Source organism: Cervus elaphus, chromosome 4 (genome assembly GCF_910594005.1).
Source record: "Cervus elaphus chromosome 4, mCerEla1.1, whole genome shotgun sequence".
NCBI classification, from domain to species: Eukaryota; Metazoa; Chordata; class Mammalia; order Artiodactyla; family Cervidae; genus Cervus; species Cervus elaphus.
Genome location: NC_057818.1, coordinates 67,807,052 through 67,829,190, shown reverse-complemented (window position 1 = coordinate 67,829,190; position 22,139 = coordinate 67,807,052). Strand labels below are relative to the sequence as shown.

General features: G+C 42.2%; 1 protein-coding gene across 2 annotated transcripts; it reads left to right on the top strand.

Annotated features, from left to right (window-relative positions):
- LOC122692672 (zinc finger protein 211-like) lies at positions 1–21,792 on the top strand. Of its 2 annotated transcripts, none has more exons than XM_043900474.1 (3): positions 1–276; positions 1,375–1,501; positions 17,930–21,792. In XM_043900474.1, exons 1-3 carry the CDS (start codon positions 229–231, stop codon positions 19,669–19,671), a joined length of 1,917 nt encoding a protein of 638 aa, XP_043756409.1. In that variant the 5' UTR covers positions 1–228; the 3' UTR covers positions 19,672–21,792. The 2 variants fall into 2 exon arrangements, with proteins under 2 accessions (XP_043756409.1, XP_043756412.1); XM_043900477.1 differs by lacking the exon at positions 1–276 and adding an exon at positions 1,650–1,960 and having other exon boundaries at positions 1,373–1,501.
- The last annotated feature ends 347 nt before the right edge of the window (positions 21,793–22,139 follow it).

Sequence of the window (22,139 nt, the reverse complement as noted above, 5' to 3'; positions counted from 1 at the left end):
GCGGGGCATTCCCCGGAGACCGAACATCCGCCAGTGGGACTTCTGGTGTATTCCCGGCAGACATTTTGATTGCTGTAGAGTCTGTGGCCGGTCAGAAGTCCTGGTGTCTGGTGTTGGGAGCGAGGTGAAGGGCCAAGAAGGAAGAGGAGGCTCTGTGCTCACTGGACAGTAGCGGGTCTTAGGGTCTGGCCCACCGCCGGCTTCCGGGAGTAACCCGGCGGAATCCGAATGAGTCCTTGGAGTGTCTCTTCTGCTGCGCTGAGGGAACCAGCTGAGGTAAAGGCCGCGTGCTCCGGCTTCTTCCCTGGCCGATTCCCCATCCGAATATGAACTCCCCGAGTGAGAGCTGCTGGTCCAGGGCAGTGAGGCCTTCAGGAGTGGTGTTCCTGTTTCTGATGACCAGTGTTATGAGGTGTGAATGAGACTTGGAGATGCACCTGAAGCGGGAGCATTGGGGAACCTGGAGTCCATCCTGTTTCTGTGGGGGACAAGGTTTGAGCCCAGGCTGCACCTGGAGTGGTAGATGAGGGTTGGTACCTTTTTTCTTAGGGCCCTGGCTGTGGTGGAGAGTTTTGAGCACCTGAAGGACAGGGTCTGGGTCAGGCTTTTAAACATTCTCCGAAACCCGTTGACTGGAAGAGCAGAGTGTAGGGGGAAATAAGGACTTTGAGGCGGAGCGAAGTCGTGGGTTTTCCTTGGGCACAGCTGTGAAAAAAGGGTATCACTGGGGACAGTGTCACAGAGGAGACGTTAGTCAGTCACCTGGCTCTGGTACGGCCAAAGGGCCAGGGAACGCCTGAACCGCTGAAACACCTCCAGCGTCACTTTCCTCCTTGGCGGGCCAGTGTCACAGATTGCTAGGCTGCAGAAGCACTTTTGGTAAATGGAGATTTTCCCAGCCCCTCACTTATTCTAAACACCCCCCCGCCCCCCGCCACAAACCCCACATTCTCTTCATTTGAAGTGCATTTAAGGGGCTCTTCACCTGCTATTCTGCCACTCTTCGGTTTGGGGACTTTGGAGAACCATATTCTCGGGGTCATGAGAGCAGGCGGGGTTCTCTGGAGGCAGTGTGGAAGTTTCTCCTTCAATCGGTACCAGTACCTGGAAGGGCTTTGAGGTGAGTCTGAGGTGGTTTAGGTCATTGCAGGTCTGATTGTTTTCTGGCGTGGGTGAACAACAGGCAAGAGCAGGATGTCAGCTTCAAATGACTGCCTCTGTTTTCTGAAGGTTCAGGTCAAAGGAGGAAGGTTCTTGCACCCAGGTCTTTGGAGGCTCCATCTGACTGGGCAGTGGGGGAGATGTGTGGGAAGATGGATGGTGGGTTTTCAAGAATGAGACTGTTGATGGTTTTATTTGTCCCTGTTATACCAGGGTAGTGTGACCTTTGAGGATGTGGCCGTGTACTTCTCCTGGGAGGAATGGTGTCTTCTTGATGAGGTTCAGATACACCTGTACCTTGATGTCATGCTGGAGAACTTTGCACTTGTATGCATGCTGGGTAAGGCCTGCACACTCACCTCCTTCCTCTGAGCTAGGCTCTGCCTTTCTCCTTTTTCCCAGGGACAGGTCTGTCCTTGTGACAACTGGACAGTGGACTCTGTTTTTAATTTATTTCTCTGTTTGACTTCTTCTTTCTTGGGTCTTAGTTGCAGCAGGTGGTATCTTCATTGTTGCAAGGGGGTTCTTTCCTTGAGGCGTGCCGTCTTCTCTCTAATTGTGGTGTGTACAGACTCCAGAGCTCTCTGGCTTACTTGCCCTTCACTGTGGGAGCTAGTTCCCAGACCAGGAATTCAACCCATGTCCCCTGCATTACAAGACGGATTCTGAACTACTGGACCACCAGGGGAGTCCCCATTACTTTTTTGCTAAATTGTTTGTTTATGTGTTGAGATTATTATGGCAAGGCCAGAGTACATCCCAACACTGGTAGCTCCAAAGTTGCTGCTAAGGATTCAAGGTCAGTAATCTTTTGTTGTTTTTAAGTTTATTGCAATGTTGTGTTCAATACAATCTTTAATTTTGTGTTAATTTCTCCTGTACAGGGAAGTGACTCAGTTATACATATATGTATATATATATATTCTTTTTCCTTATGGTATATCACAAGATATTGACTATAGTTTCCTGTGCTATAGAGTAGGACCTTGTGCTTTATCCATCCTGTATGTACTAGTTTGCATTTGCTAATCTCGAACTCCTAATACTTCCCTCGCCCACCTGCCTCCCACTTATAAATCACAACTCTGTTCTCTGTGTCTGTAAGTCTGTTTCTTAGATGTGTTCATTTATGTCATATTTTAGATTCCACATATGAATGATACCATATGGTATTTTTGTTTTTACTTTTTGCCCATTTCACTTTTAGAATGATAATGCCTAGGTCCATGCATGATGCTGCAAATGGCATTATTTAATTCTTCTTTATGGCTCAGTAATATTCCATTGTGTATATGTACCACATTTTTATCCATTTATCTTAGTTTATTTCAATGTCTTACCTTAGGTTATTTCCATGTCTTAGGATATTTAGGTTGTTTCCATGTCTTGGCTAATGTGAATAGGGCTGCTATGAACATTTGGGTGAATGTATCTTTTCAAATTATAGTTTTTTCTGGGTATATTACCAGAAGTGGAATTGCTGGATCATGTGACAACTAGTTTGTTTTTTGAGGAACCTCCATACATTTTTCCATAATAGCTGCATTAATTTACATTCCTACAAACAGTGTAAGAGACTTCCCTTTTCTCCACACCATCATCAACGTTTGTTAATTGTAGACTTTTTAATTTTGGCCATTCTGACAGTTTTTCAGTGGTACCTAATTGTAGTTTTGATTTGCATTTCACTGATAATTAGCAATGATCGAGCGTCATTTCATGTGTGTATTGGCCATCTGTGTGTATTCTTTGGACAAAAGTCTGTTTAGGTCTTCTGCCCTTTCTCTCAGTGCATTGGTTGTTTTCTTGTTATTGAGTTATATTGCTGTTTATATATTTTGGAAATTAAGCCCTTATCAATTGCATCATTTTCTTCCAGCTAGTATGTTCTCTTCATTTTGTTTTTGGTTTCCTTTGTTGTGCAAATAAATGCTTGTAAGTTTGATTAGGTCCCATTTGTTTATTTTTGCCTTTATTTCTGTTTCCTTGGGAGACTGTCAGGGTTAGTAGTTTTGCTGTCCAACTGATAGATCCCTCCTTGCTTGCCCTCTCTTTGTCTGGGTATCTGTTTAAATGCATGGTGTGCATGTTTTGCTCCATTCCTGTACCTGACATGTTTTTGTTGCTGACTGTACAACAGACTGTTGTCACTGACGTGGTCAGTACTGAAACAGACCTTGAGATGTTTATGCAAAACTTTTTCAAGGTTCTGATTTCTCTATATCTGCACTGGCATTTGCTATTTTGTGTAACTTTTTGATTTTTTTTCCCTAAGTGTGTTTACTGGCCATTTGTTTATCTTTAGAAAGATATCTATTCAACTCCTTTTTCCATTTCTTAATCAGGTTTTTTTTTGGTTGTTGTAGACTACTGTTCTACAACATGTGTTCTACAACATGTATTCTTTTTGGTATACATGTTTTTGAAATGTTTTCTCCCGATTTTTTCTGCGATGTTTATAGTGTCTGTTAATGTACAAGTTTTTCAGTTTTTTTGTTTTTGCTCCAGCTTTCTTGAGGTACAGTTGCCACATTATGTAATATAAGTTGGGCTTTCCTGGTGGCTCAGTGGTAAAGCGGAGAAGGAAATGGCAACCCACTCCAGTATTCTTGCCTGGAGAATCCCATGGACAAAGGAGCGTGGTGGGCTACAGTCCATGGGGTCGCGAAGAGTCGGACATGACTGAGCGACTAACACACACATGATGGTAAAGAATCCGCCTGCAATGCAGGAGCCACAGGAGACATATCTCTGAGTTGGAAAGATCCCCTGGAGGAGGGCATAGCAACCCAATTTAGTATTCTTTCCTGGAGAATTTCATGGACAGAGGAGCCTGGCGGGCTACAGTCCATAGGGTCACACAGAGTCAGATATGACTGAAGCAACTTGGCACACAGGCACATGATACAAGTTAACATATAAAATGGAAATTGTTCATTGCTTTGAAGCCCAGTTTGACTATTTTTTCTTTTGTTGCTTTTGCCTTTATTGTCATAGGCAAGGAATCATGGCTGGATCCAACATTTTGAAAGTTTTCCCTTTTTTTCCCCCACCTCAAAATTTTGTAATTTTAGCGACCCCAAGAACTGTCACCTGCCAGGCTCTTCTGTCCATGGAATCCTCCAGACCAGACTGGAGTGGGTAGCCAGCCGTTCCCTTCTCTAGGGGATCTTCCCAACCCAGGTATTACCGACTGAGCCACCAGGGAAGCCCAAGAATACTGGAGTGGGTAGTTTATCCCTTCTCCAGGGGATCCTCCCGACCCAGGAGTCGAACCGGGGTCTCCTACATTGCGGGCAGATTCTTTACCAACTGAGCTACCAGGGAAGCCCATATGGTATTAAGTAAGACACTAACTTCTTCTTGTACATGTGGGTATCCAGTTTTAACAACTCTTACTTGTTGAAAAGAAAGTGAAAGTGAGCTTGCTCAGTCGTGTCCAACTCTTTGCAACCCCGTGGACTATAGCCTACCAGGCTTCTCCGTCCATGGGATTTTCCAGGCTAGAATGCTGGAGTGGGTTGCCATTTCCTTCTCCAGGAGATCTTTCCTACCCGGGGATTGAACCCGGGTCTCCCAAATTGTAGGCAGACGCTATACTGCCTGAGCCACCAGAGAAGTACCTAACAACCTATTTGTTGAAAAGACTCTCCTCACTGAATGGTATTGGTCTTGTCAGTAATTATTGGATCACACGTTATGAGGGTTGATATATAGAATCTCAAGTCTCTATTCTGTTTCACTGGAGTATATATCTGTTTTTATGTTATTAGCGTGCTGTAGTTATCATAGTAATGTGTGAAATACGTCTTACATACCATTCCTTAATCCCACTTGGTCATGATGTGTAATTCTTTTTATGTAGTTTTTGAGTCAATTCAGTGATAACTTTGTATTTTTGCATCTGTGTTCATGAGCGATATTGGTGTATACTTTATTCTTTTTTTTTTTCCTGAAACCTATACTTTATTCTTCGTGTCTTTGGTCTGGTGTTAATGTTGGCCTCACAGAATTAGTTAGGAGCAGTCCTTTTGTTTTTGTCTTCTGAAAGTCGTCATAGAGAATTGTGTATCTTCCTGAAGTGTTTGTCATATTTCACCAGTTAACCAATCTGGGCCAGTTGCATTCTGTTTTGGAAGGTTATTCCTTATTGATTCAGCTACTTTAACAGATATATACCTATTTAGAACGTATATGTTTCTGTTGGTTTTGGTAGACTGTATTTTTCAAGAAACTGTCCATTTCATTTAAGTTATCACATTTATGATCTTGGAGATTCCCATTTATTTCATTATTATCCTTTAATGTCCATTTTAAGGAACCAGCTTTGACTTTGTTGGTTTTTCTTTATTGATTTTTTAAGTTATTTCTTTTCTTCTTCCTTTGGATTTAATTTTCTCCTTTTCTAGTTTCCTAAGATGATGGCTATTAGACCTTTCTTCTTTTCTAATACATGCATTCAATGCTATATATTGCCCTAAAACACTGCCTTCACTGCATACACATATTTCAAGAAGTGTTGTGTTTATTTCAAAATACTTAAAAATTAATCTTAATATTTCTTCTTTGACCCATGTTTTATTTGGATTAATTTCTCAGTATTGTGTGATTTTCCAGCTATCTTTTTGTTATTGGTTCTAGTATAATTTCACCATGCTCTGAGAATAGACATTGTATGAATTCTGTTGTTTGAAATTTGCTAGGGTGTGTTTTCCGGCCCATGACATGCTCTGTCTTGTGACTGTTTCATGTCAGATTAAGACTATTCTGCTGTTAGATGGAGTAGACTAGTAGTCTATAGAAGTCCATATATCCCGTCAATTGATGATTTGGGGAAGTTGACCCCTTTGTCACTGTGTCATTTTCTTTACTCATGATAGCCTTGCTTAAGTGAAATCTGGTTGGCTATTTGTTTATTTTGCTGGGTCTTTATTGATGTGTATACTTCTCTTTAGTTGCGGCAAGTGGAGTTACTCTCTAGTTGAGGTGCTTGGACTTCTCACTGTGGTGGCATCTCTTGTTGAGGAGCACAGGCTTTAGAACATTTGGGCTTCAGTAGTTGCAGCTCCTGGGCTCTAGAGCACAGGCTCACTAGTTGTGACTCACAGGCTTAGTTGCCTCACCCCATATGGCAGCTTCCCAGACCAAGGATTGAACCCAAGTCTTCAGCATTGGCAGGCGGAATCTTTACCCCTGAGCCACCGGGAAAGCCCTGCCCTTGTTCTTTGTTCATTTGTTAGTCTACCACTCTTTCTTTCTGTGGTGTTAATTGAGCATTTTGTATGATTTTATTTTCTCACCTTTATTAGTTTATCAGCCCTATTTGCTTCTTTTTTAAAATTTAGTTATGCTAAAATTTGCATTATGTGTTTAGAAATAATTTAAGACTCCTCCCATATAATGCTGTATGACTTCGTGGGTAGTTTATATATATATATCCTGCACCCCCCCACCCACCCTGCTCTGTCAGTCTTACGGGATCTTAGTTCCCTGACCAGGCATTGAACCTGGGTCCCTGGCAGTGAAAGTGTGGGGTCCTAGCCCCTGAAACACCAGGGAATTCCTACCTCATAATTTAAAAATATCCTTACTGAAGTTCTGTGGTTGCCTAGTGGATAGGACTCTGGGCTTTCACTGCTATGGACCAGTTCAAATATGCTAGTATCTGTTAGAGCTGAGAAGACATTTCTCCAAATAAGACATGCAAATGGGAACCTTGTACATAAAAAAAGCTCAATGTCACTAATGGCTAGGAAAATGCAAAATTAAAACAGCATTGAGATACCTCACAGATACCTCTCACCTGTTATGATGTCTATTAGGAAAAGACAAGAAATAATGCTGAGGAAGATGTGAAGTAAGGGGACATCTTGTGCACACTTGGGGTGAATGTACATTGTTGCAGACACTGTAGAATAGAGCATGGAGAATCCCTACAATATTAAATAAGGAACTACAGTATGATCCAGCAATTCCAACTCTGCATATTTATCCAGAGGGAGTGAAATCATCCTATCAAAAAGATACCTGTACCCCATGTTTATTGTGGCATTATTTTACCCTATCGAATAGATGGAAACGAAGGCAGTATTGCCATTTGCAACCACATGGAAGGACCTTGAGGGCATTATGCTGAGTGAAATAGGTCAGAGAAAGACAGATAAGTTCTTCCTGTTTCTTCAGAGCTTTGGTCCCAGCATACGTGCTAATACTGATATCTGTGGATTCTGAAACCACTGATTCTGAAATTTTCACACTTGTAGATTCATCTAAGTACAGATCATGTAATGCCGTGTAAATTTATTGAAAAACAGCCATGTACGAGAGGATCCAATCTTTTGTAATCCATGTTCTGTGTTTATTTGTAGTATGTGATGATACATATACAATGAATCTTTCAAACAGCACTACCACCAAACTCTGATATAGACAAAGGATTAGTGATTCCCAGAGTGAGGGAAGTAGGGTAGGTGAAATGTCTGAAGGGTGTTGGAAGTTACAGACTTCTAGTTTTAAGGTGAATAGGTCCTGAGGATATAATGTACAGCATAGTGGTTGTAGTTTTAACTAGATTGCAGTTAGGACTTGTATCAGTTAGGACTTGTATCATTTGTAACCCATGTTGTTATTCAACCGGGAATGGGAGTCCTTTGGGCTTCACAGGTTGGACATGACTCTGGTCTCAGCAAAAGAGCTTGGAGATTCTCTGACCAAGATGAATGGCAAGGGGGGAAGGGCTTGATATCAGATCTGTATTCAAGTCATACCAGGAAGATATGACTTCCATCCCTTGACTAGTGTTGTAGTGCTATAGCAAGTGGCTACAAATGACTTCTCTCATCTTTCTCTATTCCTGACATTCTGCAAGCTTGTCGTTCCTGCTACTTCCCATTTTTAGTCTGACTCTAGCCTGTGTTTCATTGCTTCTCTCCTCTATAAACCACTTATCTCATGTGGGCTTCACACTTGTTTTCCTTGTGGTACTTACTGACAGAATTTTTTATGTCCTTAAACTTGCATGCATGCTTTACTGTTTCTTGAACACCAGCCACTTGTTGCAGCCAGATATTCTGGGGCTCTCATGTTCAGTATACTTCTGCACAGTGTCCCCAGCCACTGGCAGATATGGTCTTGGTAAAAGCCATTAACAGAGGAGTGAATTGTAAAGCATGCCTTTCACCTTGAATCACATCCAGTCCTTATGTCCTGTGCTTGATGAGAACAGCTGCTTTCTCAATTTGACTCCAACTTCATGACCTGAACATGATTGTATGGACTGCTTCTTTCATGTGGCAGATGTACAATTGTGATGGTGTCATTCCCTTCAAGAAAGTTAACCAGAACTTCACCATCACTTGTTTGTTTTCAGGTTCTTGGCGTGGAGTCCAGGATGAAGAGACACCTTCTGAACAGAGTGAATCTGCAGAAGGAGTCTCACAGATTAGGACCCCAAGGGCCATTTTGTCCCCTGAAAAGGCCCAGCCCTGTAAGATATGTGTCCCAGTCTTGAGAGACATTTTGCATTTGGCTGAAGTCGAAGGAACAAATAGGACACAGAAAGCATACTTATGTAGGGCATGTGGGAAAGAATTCTGTTTTACTGCAAACATTCAACAGCACCAGAAGCAATACATTAGAGAGAAACACTTTCAGTATGATATGGTGAGATCCTCATTTTTGAAAAGCTGCACAATCCATGCAACAGGGAATCTCTCTACCAACATGGAGATTGGGAATGACTTCAAGGCCAACATGGTAGTTCAGCCACAGGCCACTAATACCAGGAAGAAACTGAACAACAGTAAGGAGTGTGAAGCTGTTTTTCACAGTGACAGAAGCCATCAGAACTGGGGAGAAGGCAAGATGGCCTCCAGCCACACAGACATACTTGTTCAGAATGAGAGAATTCTCACTACTGAAAGGTCTTGTGAGTCCAACAAAGTTAGGAATGCTGGCACCCAAAGAAATAGTGTTACTCAGCACCAGAAAGTTCACACTGGAGAAAGGTCTTTTGAATGCAGCCGTTGTGGAAAATGTTTTACCCACAAGTCCGGTTTCCTTGCACATCAGAGATTTAACTGTGGAGGAACGTTTTATGATTGTAGTGAGTGTGGGAAATCCTTTAGCTGAAGGAAATACCTCATTGCCCATAGAAAAATCCACACTGGAGAAAAGCCTTTTGAGTGCAAGAAATGTGATAAATCTTTTACCCGAAAGGGCAACTTAATTGAACATCGGAGAGTTCACACTGGAGAAAAGCCTTATCAGTGCAACCAATGTGGAAAGTTTCTTGTCAGCAAATCTAGTTTATCTGTACATCAGAGAGTTCATAGTGGGGAAAGGCCTTATAAATGCAGTGAATGTGGGAAATATTTTATTACTAGGTCTGCCCTCTATTCTCATCTGAAAGTTCACACTGGAGAAAGGCCTTTTGAGTGCACTGAATGTGGGAAATCTTTTACTAGTAAGTGGATCCTTTGTAACCATCAGAGAGTACACAGTGGAGAAAGACCTTTCGAGTGCAGTGAATGTGGGAAATTCTTCAGCCGAAATGAACAACTCAGTGCTCATATGAATGTTCACAGTGGAGAAAAACCGTATGACTGTAGTAAATGTGGGAAATCTTTTCCTGCTAGGTCAAGCCTTCGTCATCATCAGAGAGGTCACACTGTTGAAAGGACTTTTGAGTGAAGTAAATCTGGATAATCCTTTAGCCAGAGACGGCTTCTGCATATCCATGGGAAAATCCTCACTGAAGAAAAGCCTTTGAGTGAAGGAATGTGATAAATCCTTCATTGACAAATTCCACTTGTTTAAACATCTAAAAGTTTCATACTGTAAGGGGCCTCCTGAGTATATCAAATACATATGGTACTGACATTGGCGGAGTTTGAGGTGGTAACAGGGTGGGAAGTACTTGTGCAGTCACTGTGCAGCAAATGGCCGCTTTCTAGGGAGGAAACTGAGCATAGAAATGATGTGTCATCTATTTGTGATCTCCCAGCAATGGACAGGATATGGATTCAGTGCCAGGCTGCCTTGTTCAGGACATGGGCCGTCTGTTCACCTCAGTCCTCTTCCACCCACCCCGTCCATTTTGAGGACTGAAAGAACACCTTATCCATCCTCATACTTCTGCCCTGCTCCATCCCCACCAGAATATCTCTGCTCATACCCCAGTCCCTTTCTGATGAACAGTAGTTTCTTTTCTGTGGCATTCAACATTATTGCCATTTGAGGTGTCTCACTTAGAGAGGTAGAGGGACTTCCATAACAGCTCACTACTGCCAGACCATTCATATGTATGATTCTTCTACACTGCACATGGCCACTGGCTTCTCTTCTGTCCCTAGGAGCAGGGACTGTCCACACCCGACAGGGCTCTGAGCTCTGCCTCTCCCAGTGTACATCTCCTTCCTGCAAGCGTCCTCCTGAGATAAATTCTTCTCAGGGACAGCAGCGTGAAACCAACCAGCCTGGAAAGGATCATTGTCCTTGTTTCCCCATCACGTGGTTTACCCGCTCACCATTCTGGACAGTGTGAGGGACACTGAATGACTAAGAATGTCTTCTGTGGGCCTCACAAGGCCTGGTCCCCAAGGTTTCTCTTCCTAACCCCTTTACCCATCATCACACTTGACCTACCTATCTTAAAAACTAAGACTTGAAAAAAAAAAGAAAAAAAAAACCTAAGACTGAATTCAGGCCAAACCCTTTAATGAAGACTGTAAAACCTCATTTAGAATCATAATTTAAATCACATTTCCTTCAGAATTATTAATGTTGAGCTTTTTTTTTTCTCTCCATGTGTCTGTTTTGTACCTGTATCTCTTGTTTGGTTAAATTTCTGTTCTTTCGTGTATTTTATTTTGTATGATTTGGCCATTTTCTCTTTCCTTGACAAATATGGGGTTGGGGAAACAAAGACATTTGTGATATTTCATTCATTCACCAATAATGTGAATGACTTCTGCATGGAATTGTAATTTAGAGTACTAAATGAGTGTTTTTTTGTTTTCCTCACTTTTTTTTTTACTATGCATACTGTAATGGCCCCATACATTATAAAGGGTTTAAATAAATCTGCCTTGTTAACATATGCTACCTCAATCTTAAGTCCAGACATTGAATCATATAGTAAATTAAGCCATGATTTGTAGTGTTTGCCAATTTTCCTGGTGTATATACTCTCATCATAGCCAGTAGTCACACTGAGAACATAATATCACTGAACATGGAGTTGGGAAGCATTGCCAGTAGCCCACCATTGTCTGTGTGTGTTTTTCTATCATACAGATACAGCCACTTAAGAATGTAGCTAATAAAGCCATAGTAGAATGATTTTTTAAAAATTTATTTTTGTCTGTGCTGTATCTTCCTTGCACACAGGCTTTCTCTAGTTGCATTCAGTGGGAGCTACTCTTGTTGCTGTGTACAGGCTTCTCATTGCAGTGGCTTCTCTTGTGGAGCACTGTCTCTAGAGAGTGTGGCCTTTGGTAGTTGCAGCTTGCAGGGCCTAGAGCACACGGGTTTCAGTAGTTGTGGCCTGTGCACTCTAGAGGGCTGGCTTAGCAGTTTTTGTGCACGGGCTTAGTTTCCCCATGGCCTGTGGGATCTTACCGGACTAGGAATTGAACTTGTGTCTCCTGAATTGGCAGGCAGATTCTTAACCACTTGACCACCAGGGAAGCCCCAGGATGATTTTTTAAAGAGATAGGTTTTGCATATTTGTTTTAAAAATCATTTAATGAATGTGGAGTTGACTTACAATCAACTGCACATATTTTAAAATGTACATTTTAACTTTGTGATACTTGTGTGTACCTCTGAAAATGGTTTCCTCCTGCCAGTTTTAATTCATTCTCAACATTATGATACAAGAGCATATTCTACTTTTGTAATGACTGTTTTCAAATGTATATATAAATGAAATAACTGTTGGATCCTACCTCTGTCTTACCTCAGTTTCTTATATTTAAATTTTGAGACACAAAATAGGCAGGCCTACTCCTGACCCCATGATGGGTATTTGGGTAGTTGAATTTTTCATGGCCTTGTTTTCCTTCAGCCTGCCATGATTAGATGAGACTTTATAGGAGGACTTGTCAGGCGGTCATGTGTATTTGTAGCATCTGTAGCTGTAGGTGTTTGAATCGCCTATGCAACATTAGTTGTTCTTTGAATAGAAATTCAAAACATGCTCTTGAACATCACTTGATGAAAATCAAATCCTTTTCCAAGGACGTTTACAGCTATCAAAAAGTATTTACCCACTACTTTGAATGTTTATTTCAAACCAGTTACTGTAATAGTTGATATATTTGGGTTTAAATATATCTTGTTATTTTTGTGGATTTCTTTTCCTACCCCTTGTTTTTTATCTTCTCCTTAAAACAATTTTAAATTTTATTATTTCAAATTCAGTTTGTTTATTAAACTAAAAATTTTAACACATTACAGCACAATTATAAATACTTCTAGACATTACAAGGAGTATCAAGTATTGATTCATTTGTCCCATAGGAATATATGTTCTTCCAGCTATGCATAAGAATTCTTTCATTCTAAATCTCTAGGCAAATATTGTTCATACCTTACACAGTTAATGACATGTGTGTCAAGATTCAGATGTATTTCTCAAATCATCATTCCTTTCTATCACCAGTGATTCTTGAACTGGAATTATAGTCCCCTTTCCACTGTCTTTAAATAGAACCTTAGCTTTCCTTTATATGTGTTAATTTTGAATTAATTTTCTCACTTCCAATCATTTTGTTGCATCCATTCTTGAATGACAAGTTTGTTGACATGTTTGCTGTATATAGAAATTATGGTTTGTGATTTTCTTTTCTGCTGTAGGCATTGTTTCATTGTGTCCCATTCTGTAGCTATATATAGGGAGGAATGGTGAGAAATAACATCATTTTGTTTACATACTTCTTGTCTCAGCATAGACTAAGAACAGAAGGGCTACCATTTAACTTGAGACCTAATAAGTGGAGGTGGTTTACAGTTGTCCCAGTAAAAAGGGCTGAAAGTGCTGAATGTATAGGTAAAATAATAAATGAGTGTCTGGTGATCAAACTGAGGAATTGTAGTAGAAACTGGGTAAGTTCTCTCCAATCCAGTTTCCTCTTTTTCATACCCAGCTTCCCTTTTGCTTGAGTTGAATGGTATGAATGTGTTTTACACACACAAAAAATGGGCAGAAATGATTGTGAAGTTGGGTCAGAACATGGTTAGGTCTGAAAATTAAACTAAAATTAAACTAAAATTAAACAGGAGAAAAGCATATAAATGTTACTGAATTTTTATACATACATCACTGCCTTCACATGAGAATGAAAACCTGAAGAACTGACAAGAGTGGCAAGGTTTGTTTTATACATTTAGACCAAAAAAATTAACTGTTTTAAAAATGACAAAAACTAGGGGTTTTGGCTATAGGTAGTAAATTGGTGAAAAAGTAACAAGGTATGTTAATGGTTTTCTCCACTGTGAATTCTTTGTCTCTAGTGGTTAGAATGTACCCGCTATACAGAGAAGGACCTTTCACCTGGGAAATTAATCTACTTTTAGGGAAGCAAGATGTAGGGGTGATGGGAGGTAGGAATGGGGGGAAGTCAGAGTGAACTTCCCTAATTCAATGGGTTTTTTTCACCTCTTTGAGCTTGAGTTATCCAGTATGCCAAGGGGCCAATTTTTGAGGTACTGTGTCCTGAATTCAACAAGGTCAACAAGAAAAAAGTTTAGGAAAGACCCCCCACAATACACACACCTACCCAGTCAGCACACAGCCTGTCCCCCTGTGAGTTGATTCTTCCAGGGAAGTGGCAGTGATCCCACCAGTTACATTGTAAGGGGTTGTGACCCCCTTTACTCTCTTACAAGTGATTTTCTTTCTTTCCCCTCTATATTTTGACCTTAAAGTGGGATCTTAGTCCCCTCACCAGGGACTGAACCTATGCCCTCTGCAGTGGAAGTGTGGAGCCTTAACCACTGGACCACCAGGGAAGTCCCCCAAGTGATTTTCATCTGTTCCTTTCTGTAACTGTTGACTGTTGGTCTTCAACAGCTCTTTACCTCCTTGGGTTTCCCTGCTTCTTGGGATTTCTTTTCCAGATACCCCTGAATGGGAGAAGACCTGGACAGGGGTTCGGGATCACTGTGGGCCTCTTGGTTCTTGTTTGGGCTTTTCAGGTGGACCAGAGCCCAGGGATGTAGGGGGAACCCCATGAAGGTTAGTCCACTGAAACTCTTCCTGCTCCCCTCTTCCACATGGAGCTTGATGAGGACTTTTCCTCCCTGGCCCCCTTCCCCCTCAGAGGGGACGATGAGAAAGGAGGTGAACCAGGTGGGGTACAGAGTGGGGAATGGGGCCGCTGCAGACTCCCAGAGACATCTGGCATTGGTGGTTCCCCAGGAGGGCTATTTAGGAAGGACTCCTAGACTGAGACCCCTCTCTCATTCCATAGGCAGTATCCCCCTCCCTCACTCAGGCTGTGGAGTAGTGACTGGATCCTAGACACAAAATTCAGAGTGTTTGCCCTAAGCTGAGCCCTGCCTTTTCACCACTGTGGTCCTGGCTCCCACCCAGGTGTGCACCCCCAGGTCACAAAATTGAGTACCCCCCTTCCAATCGGGTCCAGAGGCTGCACCAAGAAGAGCAAGAAAGAAAAGGAGCTTTGCCCACTTTCGAGGGGCTCAGTTCTCCCTGGGATTCCCCTGCCTCCAGATTCCCAGTGTGGGGAGCCAGCCTCAGGGCTGTGCCCTCTGCATTGTAGCCAACACATCCTCTGGAAGGTCCCCCAGGACAGGAAGCCACCCAACCAGGTGGCCCTGATTTCATCTTCCTGGATTCCTGGGGACACCATGGCCTTGAACCATGCCCCTCTCCCACCTCTCCTCACCTTTAGGTACTTGATCTCTGTCTGGAGGCAGAGACAGCTTGCAGGAGGACAGAAAGGGGCCTCCTGACTTGCACAGAGAGTTCCCTGGGAACCTGCAGGCAGTTTCTCTGCCCTGGTGGAGGGACCCTGCAGGGACTGAGGTGCCAGTGGTGGCCCAGAGCCAGACTGTGTGGTGCATATAGACAAGGGACAATAAAGCAGGCCCTAAAGGAAGAAGGCAGCTTGATAAATGAAGATACATAGATGTCTTATACACACACACACATCTGTATACCAAATATGATTTTACTTTTGTGAAACAAAAAACACCTTGTATCTGAATATATATGTCTAGTTGAGGGGTACAGCCATGTGCAGAAAGAGTAAAACATACCATGCTGCAGGAACCCTCCTGCTCTGTTGGTGGGAATGTAAATTGGTATAACCATTATGAGGAACAGCATGGGGGTTCCTTACAAAACTATGTTTACAACTACCCTATGATCCACTAACCCCACTCCTCAGCATATATTTCAGAGAAAACCATAATTCGAAAAGATGCTTGCACCCCATTCCCTTTGTTCATTGCAGAGCTATTTACGATAGCCAGGACATGGAAGCAACCTAAATGTCCATCGACAGAAGAGTGGATAAAGAACAGGTGGTATACATATAATGGAATATTACTCAGGCATTAAAAATAATGAAATAATGCCATTGGCAGCGTTACGTGTTGTCATATTGAGTGAAGTAAGTCAGAGAAAGACAAGTATATGAAACCAATTATGTGAGGCCTTGGTACAGATGAATTTATTTACAAAGGAGAAACAGGGTGGGAAGCAGGGGAGAAATTGGGAGACTGGGATTAACATATACACAGTATCAAATGTAAAATAGATAGCTAATAACTCACTGTATAACACAGGGAACTTTATTCAGTATTCTGTAGTAACCTATATGAAAATATAAAAGGAGTGGATATATGTTTAACTTATGAATCAACTATACTCCAATAAAAATTAAAAAACAAGAAAAAATATACCATGGTGCAAGCTTTGTGTTTGTCTTTTTAAGACTTATTTATTAATTTTTTTGGCTGGTCATTGTTGTTGCACATGGGCTGTCTCTAGGAGAAGAGCAGGGCCTACCCTTCATTGCAGTGCGAGGGCTTCTCATGGTGGCTCTCTTGTTGCCAAGCACAGGCTGTAGGGCTCAAGGGTTTCAGCACTTGTGGGTTGCAGTCTCTAGAGTGTGGGCATGTAGCATCTTCTCAGACCAGGGATCAAATGGGTGTTCCATGTATTGCAAGGTGGATTCTTCACCAGTGGGCCATCAGGAATGCCCCAAACCTTGTTCTTGTTCCTGAGCCTTTTCACTTTCTTTTTCACAAGTTTGTATACTGAGGTACACCTTTATTAACAGTCACCATTTTCGTATTTCATTCATTTGAAGTTGCAGTGTATATTGAAGAACAGGGCTTCCCTGGTGGCTCAGACTGTAAAGAATATGCCTACCAATGTAGGACACCCGGTTTGATCCCTAGGTTAGCAGGATCTCCTGGAGAAGGGAGTGGCAACTCACTCCGGTATTCTTTCCTGGAAAATTCCATGAGCAGAGGAGCCTGGCGGGCTACAGTCCATAGGGTTGCAAAGAGTCAGACACGACTGAAGCAGCTGAGCGCACACACAGATTGAAAAACCTTACAGTTGCCCAGCTTCAAGACCAAAGAGCCCAGAGACAGCAGTGGTTTAGTGGACAGGGGGTCTTACCCAAAGCAAGGTCCTGAAGAAATACACCTACCATGGTCCACAGACAGCAGGCAGGATGTGGCAGCAGTCTTTTTTTTTTTTCCTTTTCTTTTTTTTTTTTACTGGGGATGAGAGGGAGGTGACCTGCTTTAGGGGGGACTGACATGAGGTTGACTCATTGGTTCTCATGGAAACCAGCAGAAGAGCACACCACTCCCAGCCTCTTTGACGTACTGTCAATGTTTAGAAGTTAGAAAAACAATCACTAGCTGGGGCTACAGCAAGAAGATAGAGTTTTTACTATGCATTTACAACTAATGGATGTCTAATTCCATATAACACTATGGCTTCCTGGGTAGTTTGCATATTTGGCTGTGCTGGTTCATAGTTGCAGCACTTGGAATCTTCAATCTTCATTGCAGCTTGCAGGATCTTTAGTTTGCAGCATGTCGTATCTAGTTCCCCAAGCAGGGATCGAACCCAGGCTCACTATGTTGGGAATGTAGAATCTCAGCCAATGGGTCGCCAGGGAAGTCCCTGAACACATTTTTTTTTAATAATTTTGTTTTCATTTTTATTTTTTATTTCTTGGGTACACTGGATCTTCATTGCTTTGCATGGGGTTTCTTTAGTTGCAATGAGCGGGAGCTACTGTTCCTTGTGTGTGTGCTTTTCATTGCTGTGGATTATCTTGTTGCAAAGCATAGGCTCCGTGCACGTTGGCTCAGTAGTTGGGGTTCACAGGCTCTAGAGCTCAGGCTTGGTAGTAGTAGTAGATGGGCTTAGTTGCTCCCTGGCAACTAATCTTTTAAACACCAGCTACCTGTTGTAGTCAGATTTCCTGGAGCCTGGGTGTATAGTATACCTCTGAACAGTCACGGGTCACCAGCAGATGTGGTCCTGGTAACAGCTATTGATAGAGGAGTGATTTGTAGACATGACTTTCACCTTGGGTCACATCCAGTCTTTGTGTCCTGGACATGGTGAGAGGAGCTGCTTCCTCAATTTGACTCCAGCTTCATATCCTGAACACAATTTTATGGACTGCTGCTTTTGTGTGTCATGTACAATTGTGTGTCATTCCCTCCAATAAAGTCAACAAGAACTTCACCATCACTTCTGTGTTTTCAGGTTTTTGGTGTGGAACCCGGGATGGAGAGACACCTGAACAGAGCGAATCTGCAGAAGGAGTGTCACAGATTAGCACTCCCAGGGCAGGTTCATCTCCTGAGAATGTCCAGCCCTGTAAGATATGTACCCCAGTTTTGAGAGACATTTCACATTTGACTGAAGAGCAAAGAAATATTAATAATAGTGGACAGAAAGCATACACATGTGAGGCATGCGGGAAACAATTCTTTTTCACTGCAAACATTCAACAGCACCAGATACAGCACATTGGACAGAAATCCTTCCAGTTTAGTATGGGGAGCCCCACATTTTTGAAGAGCTGCATGATACATGCAAGAGAAAATCTCTCCCCCAACATGGAGATAGCAAACAACTTTGTGGCCAACACGGAACTTCAGCAACAGGACACTAGCACCAGGGAGAAACAAAACAACAGTAAGGAGTGTGAAGCTGTTTTTCACAGTGGAAAAAGTCATCACAGCTGGAAAGAAGGCAAGATAGCTTCCAGCCACACAGACATACTTGTTGAGGATGAGGGAGTCCTCGCTAGTGAAGGGTTTTGTGAGTTCAGCAAACATAGGAAAGCCAGCACCCAAAAAATTAACCATATTCAACACCAGAAAGTTCACACTGAGGAAAGGCCTTATGAATGCAGCCAATGTGGAAAATTTTTTAGCCACAGATTCCGTTTCCTTGCCCATCAGAGAGTTCGCTGTGTAGCAAGGCTTTATGACTGCAGTGAATGTGGGAAATCCTTTAGCCTAAGGAAGAACCTCACTGCCCATAGGAAAATCCACAGTGGCGAAAACTCTTATGAATGCAAGCAATGTAATAAATCTTTCACCCAAAAGTTCAACTTAATTGAACATCAGAGAGTTCACACTGGAGAAAAACCTTATCAATGCAGCCAATGTGGAAAATTTTTTGCCCATAAATCCAGTTGCCTTGCACATCAAAGAGTTCACACTGGAGAAAGGCCTTATGAGTGCAGTGAATGTGGGAAATCTCTTACTAATAGGTCATCCCTCTCTTATCATCTGAGACTTCACACTGGAGAAAAGCCTTATGAGTGCAATGAATGTGGGAAATGTTTTACTACTAGATCTATGCTTTGTAATCATCAGAGAGTACACAGTGGAGAAAGACCTTTTGAGTGCAGCGAATGTGGGAAATTCTTTAGTCGAAATGAGCAACTCAGTGACCATAAGAATGTTCACACTGGAGAAAAGCCTTATGAGTGCAATAAATGTGAGAAATCTTTTACTAGTAGCTCCAGTCTTCGACATCATCGGAGAGTTCACACTGGAGAAAGACCTTATGAGTGCAATAAATGTTGGAAATCTTTTACTGGTAGCTCCAGCCTTCGTTATCATCGGAGAGTTCACACTGGAGAAAGGCCTTACAAGTGCAGTGAATGTGGGAGATCTTTTGCTGCTAGGACTGGGCTCCGGTATCATGAGAGAGTTCACAGTGGAGAAAGGCCTTATGAATGCAGTGAATGTGGGAAATCTTTTACTGGTAGCTCCAGCCTTCGTCATCATGAGAGAGTTCACAGTGGAGAAAGGCCTTATGAGTGCTGTCAGTGTGGGAAATTATTTTCTGGTATTTCCAGCCTTCATTATCATTGGAGAGTTCACACTGGAGAAAGACCTTATGAGTGCAGTGAATGTGGGAAATCTTTTATTGATAAGTCAAGCCTTCGTCGTCATCAGAGAGTTCACACTGGAGAAAGACCTCTTTGAGTGCAGTGAATTTGGGGAATCATTTACTCAAATACAGCTTCTCCATATCCATAGGAAAATTCACATTGCAGAAAAACTTTATGAGAGCTAAGATTGTGATAAGTCTTATCCAAAGGTGCCACTTGAGAAAATATCAGAGTTCACATGGGAGAAAGGGCCTTATGAATATAGCAAATGTGGACAGCAGTGATGTTGGAGTTGTTTGAGGTGGTAATGGTGGGAAAAAATAATGTAGTTACTGTGCATCAAATGGATCCTCTCTTTTGTGGAAACTGAGACAAAGAATGTGTCATTTGCTTGTGATCTCCCAGCAATGAACAGGGATCTGGGATTCAGTGTCAGGTTGCCTGGTTCAGGGTTTGAAGAGTCTGATCACTTCACTCCTCACCCCCTGCCCCGCTCCACCCTCAGGTTTGGGGACTAAAGAACACCTTGATTATCCTGATATTTCTTCCCTCCTTAATCCTCCTGCCCTGAGTCCTGCTCATTCCTCAGCCCCATACTGATGGACAGGAGTATCTTTTTCTCTGGCATCCAACATTGATGCCTTTCACATGAATGACACTTATTTACCCAACAAAACTAATGCTGGGATTCTATTATTATTATTTGCCATTTGTGAAAGAAGGGGTGTCCAGCTTAGAGAGGCAGAGAAACTTCCACAAGAGCTCACTACTGCCAGACCTTTCATGAGAGCAGTTCCTCTACACTGCACATGTGAACTGGCATCTCTTCTGGCTCTCAGAGCAGGGCCTCCATTTGCTGTGAACTACTCACATGAACTACCCACACCTGACATTTTTATTTCCACCAGGGCCCCCTAGTGCACATCTCCTTCCTATAAACACTCCTGTTTGGGAAGTTCTTTACTGGGACAGCAGCACTAAAGCAGGCACTCCAGACTGGGTCGTTGGTGTCACCGCAGACTTGGCACTGGCTTCACCACCATACACAGTGATTGGTTTCAGATACCCTGTTCATCTTTTCATACACTCACATCAGGTGTCCGTGTTTCCCTGTTATGCAGTTGACCCACTTACTGTTCTGGGAATTGTGAGGGACTCTGAGATGCTAATTGTGGCCCTCACATGGCCTGGTGCACAAGGCTCTTCCTAACCCCTTCACCCCTTGCCTCACTGCTTTCTTCCACCACTCCCTGAAAAATGTAAGTCACCAGCTAATGATTGTTAATTAACAAGAACTTACCCACCTCTCTTTGGGACCTACACTTGAGCAACCTAGCTTAAAAACTAAGACTGAAAAAAAAAAAAAAAGACTGAATGCATGCAGACACTTCCAAGGAAGACTGTAAAACCCACTGTGAAATCATTTTAATTGCATTTCTCTCAGGATTCTTGATTTGAGTTTTGTTTCTTTTTCATGTGTCTATTTTTTTTTTAACTTGTGTATCTTGTTTGGATGAATTTCTATTTGTATATTTTGTCTTCCTTTATTTTGTTAGATTTGGGTATTTTTTTTTTCTTGACAGGTAGATCAGCCAAACATCAAAGGCATCTGTGAGATTTCACCCATTCACCAATGGTGACCAAAGTCAGTGACTTCTTTTCTCAATGTAATTGTAATCTGGAATACTGAAAGAATATGTTCTCAATTTTTTCTCAATTTTATACTTTGCATAGTGCAATGGCCATATACATTATACACGTTTAGGATAAATCTGAATTATTAACATATACTACCTCAGTCTTAAGTCCAGACTTTCAGTTACATAGTAGATTAGTCTCTGGTTTGTAGTGCCTGCCAATTTCTGTGGTGTAAATATTCCCACCATAGCCAAAATCAAGTTGCCAACATAATGTCCCTGGAGCTGGGAAACATTGTCAATAGCCCACCAATGTCTTCTTTATGTACCATTACAGGTATAGTAGCCACAAACAATTTTAAGAATGTAGTTCATAAACCATAGCAGAATGATTATAAAAAGAAAAGTTTTGTATATTTGATTTAAGAATGGTGTCATGGATGTGGAGTTGACTTAGAATAAATTGCATGTATTTAAAGTGTACAACATTTTTTGTATTTGTGTAATGTATAATTCTAGATATGTCGTTAAATAACTTCTCAGAATACATCTTTCATTAAAAAATTTTTTTGGCTGTAGTTGGTCTTTTTTTTTTTTTTTTTTGCTGCTCACGGGCTTCTTTCGGTTGTAGCACAGAGAGCAGACTCTCTAAGCTGCAGTGCTGGTGCTTCTCCTTTTGGAGGCTTCTCTTGTGGAGCACAGGGTCTAGGCACCTGGGCTTTAGGAGCTGCTGCAAATAGGCTCTGTAGGTGCATCCCTCTGGCTGGATCAGTAGTTGAGGTGGATCAGTAGAGCGCTGCGGGATCAGTAGTTGAGGTGCAAGGGCTTAGTTTCTTCCCAGACCAGGGATGGAACCTGTGTTTCTTGCAGTGCAAAGAGGTTTGGTAACCACAGGAAGAGCCTTTTCTATGGAACGTTTCCCTCC

What these genes read in the sequence shown, in the direction of transcription:
- LOC122692672 (XM_043900474.1), top strand. Translation starts at nt 229, where the DNA reads ATGAGTCCTTGGAGTGTCTCTTCTGCTGCGCTGAGGGAACCAGCTGAG. An exon ending in CGCTGAGGGAACCAGCTGAG is followed by an intron (nt 277 to 1,374) that starts GTAAAGGCCGCG and finishes CTGTTATACCAG; the next exon opens with GGTAGTGTGACCTTTGAGGA. An exon ending in TGCACTTGTATGCATGCTGG is followed by an intron (nt 1,502 to 17,929) that starts GTAAGGCCTGCA and finishes CTGTGTTTTCAG; the next exon opens with GTTTTTGGTGTGGAACCCGG.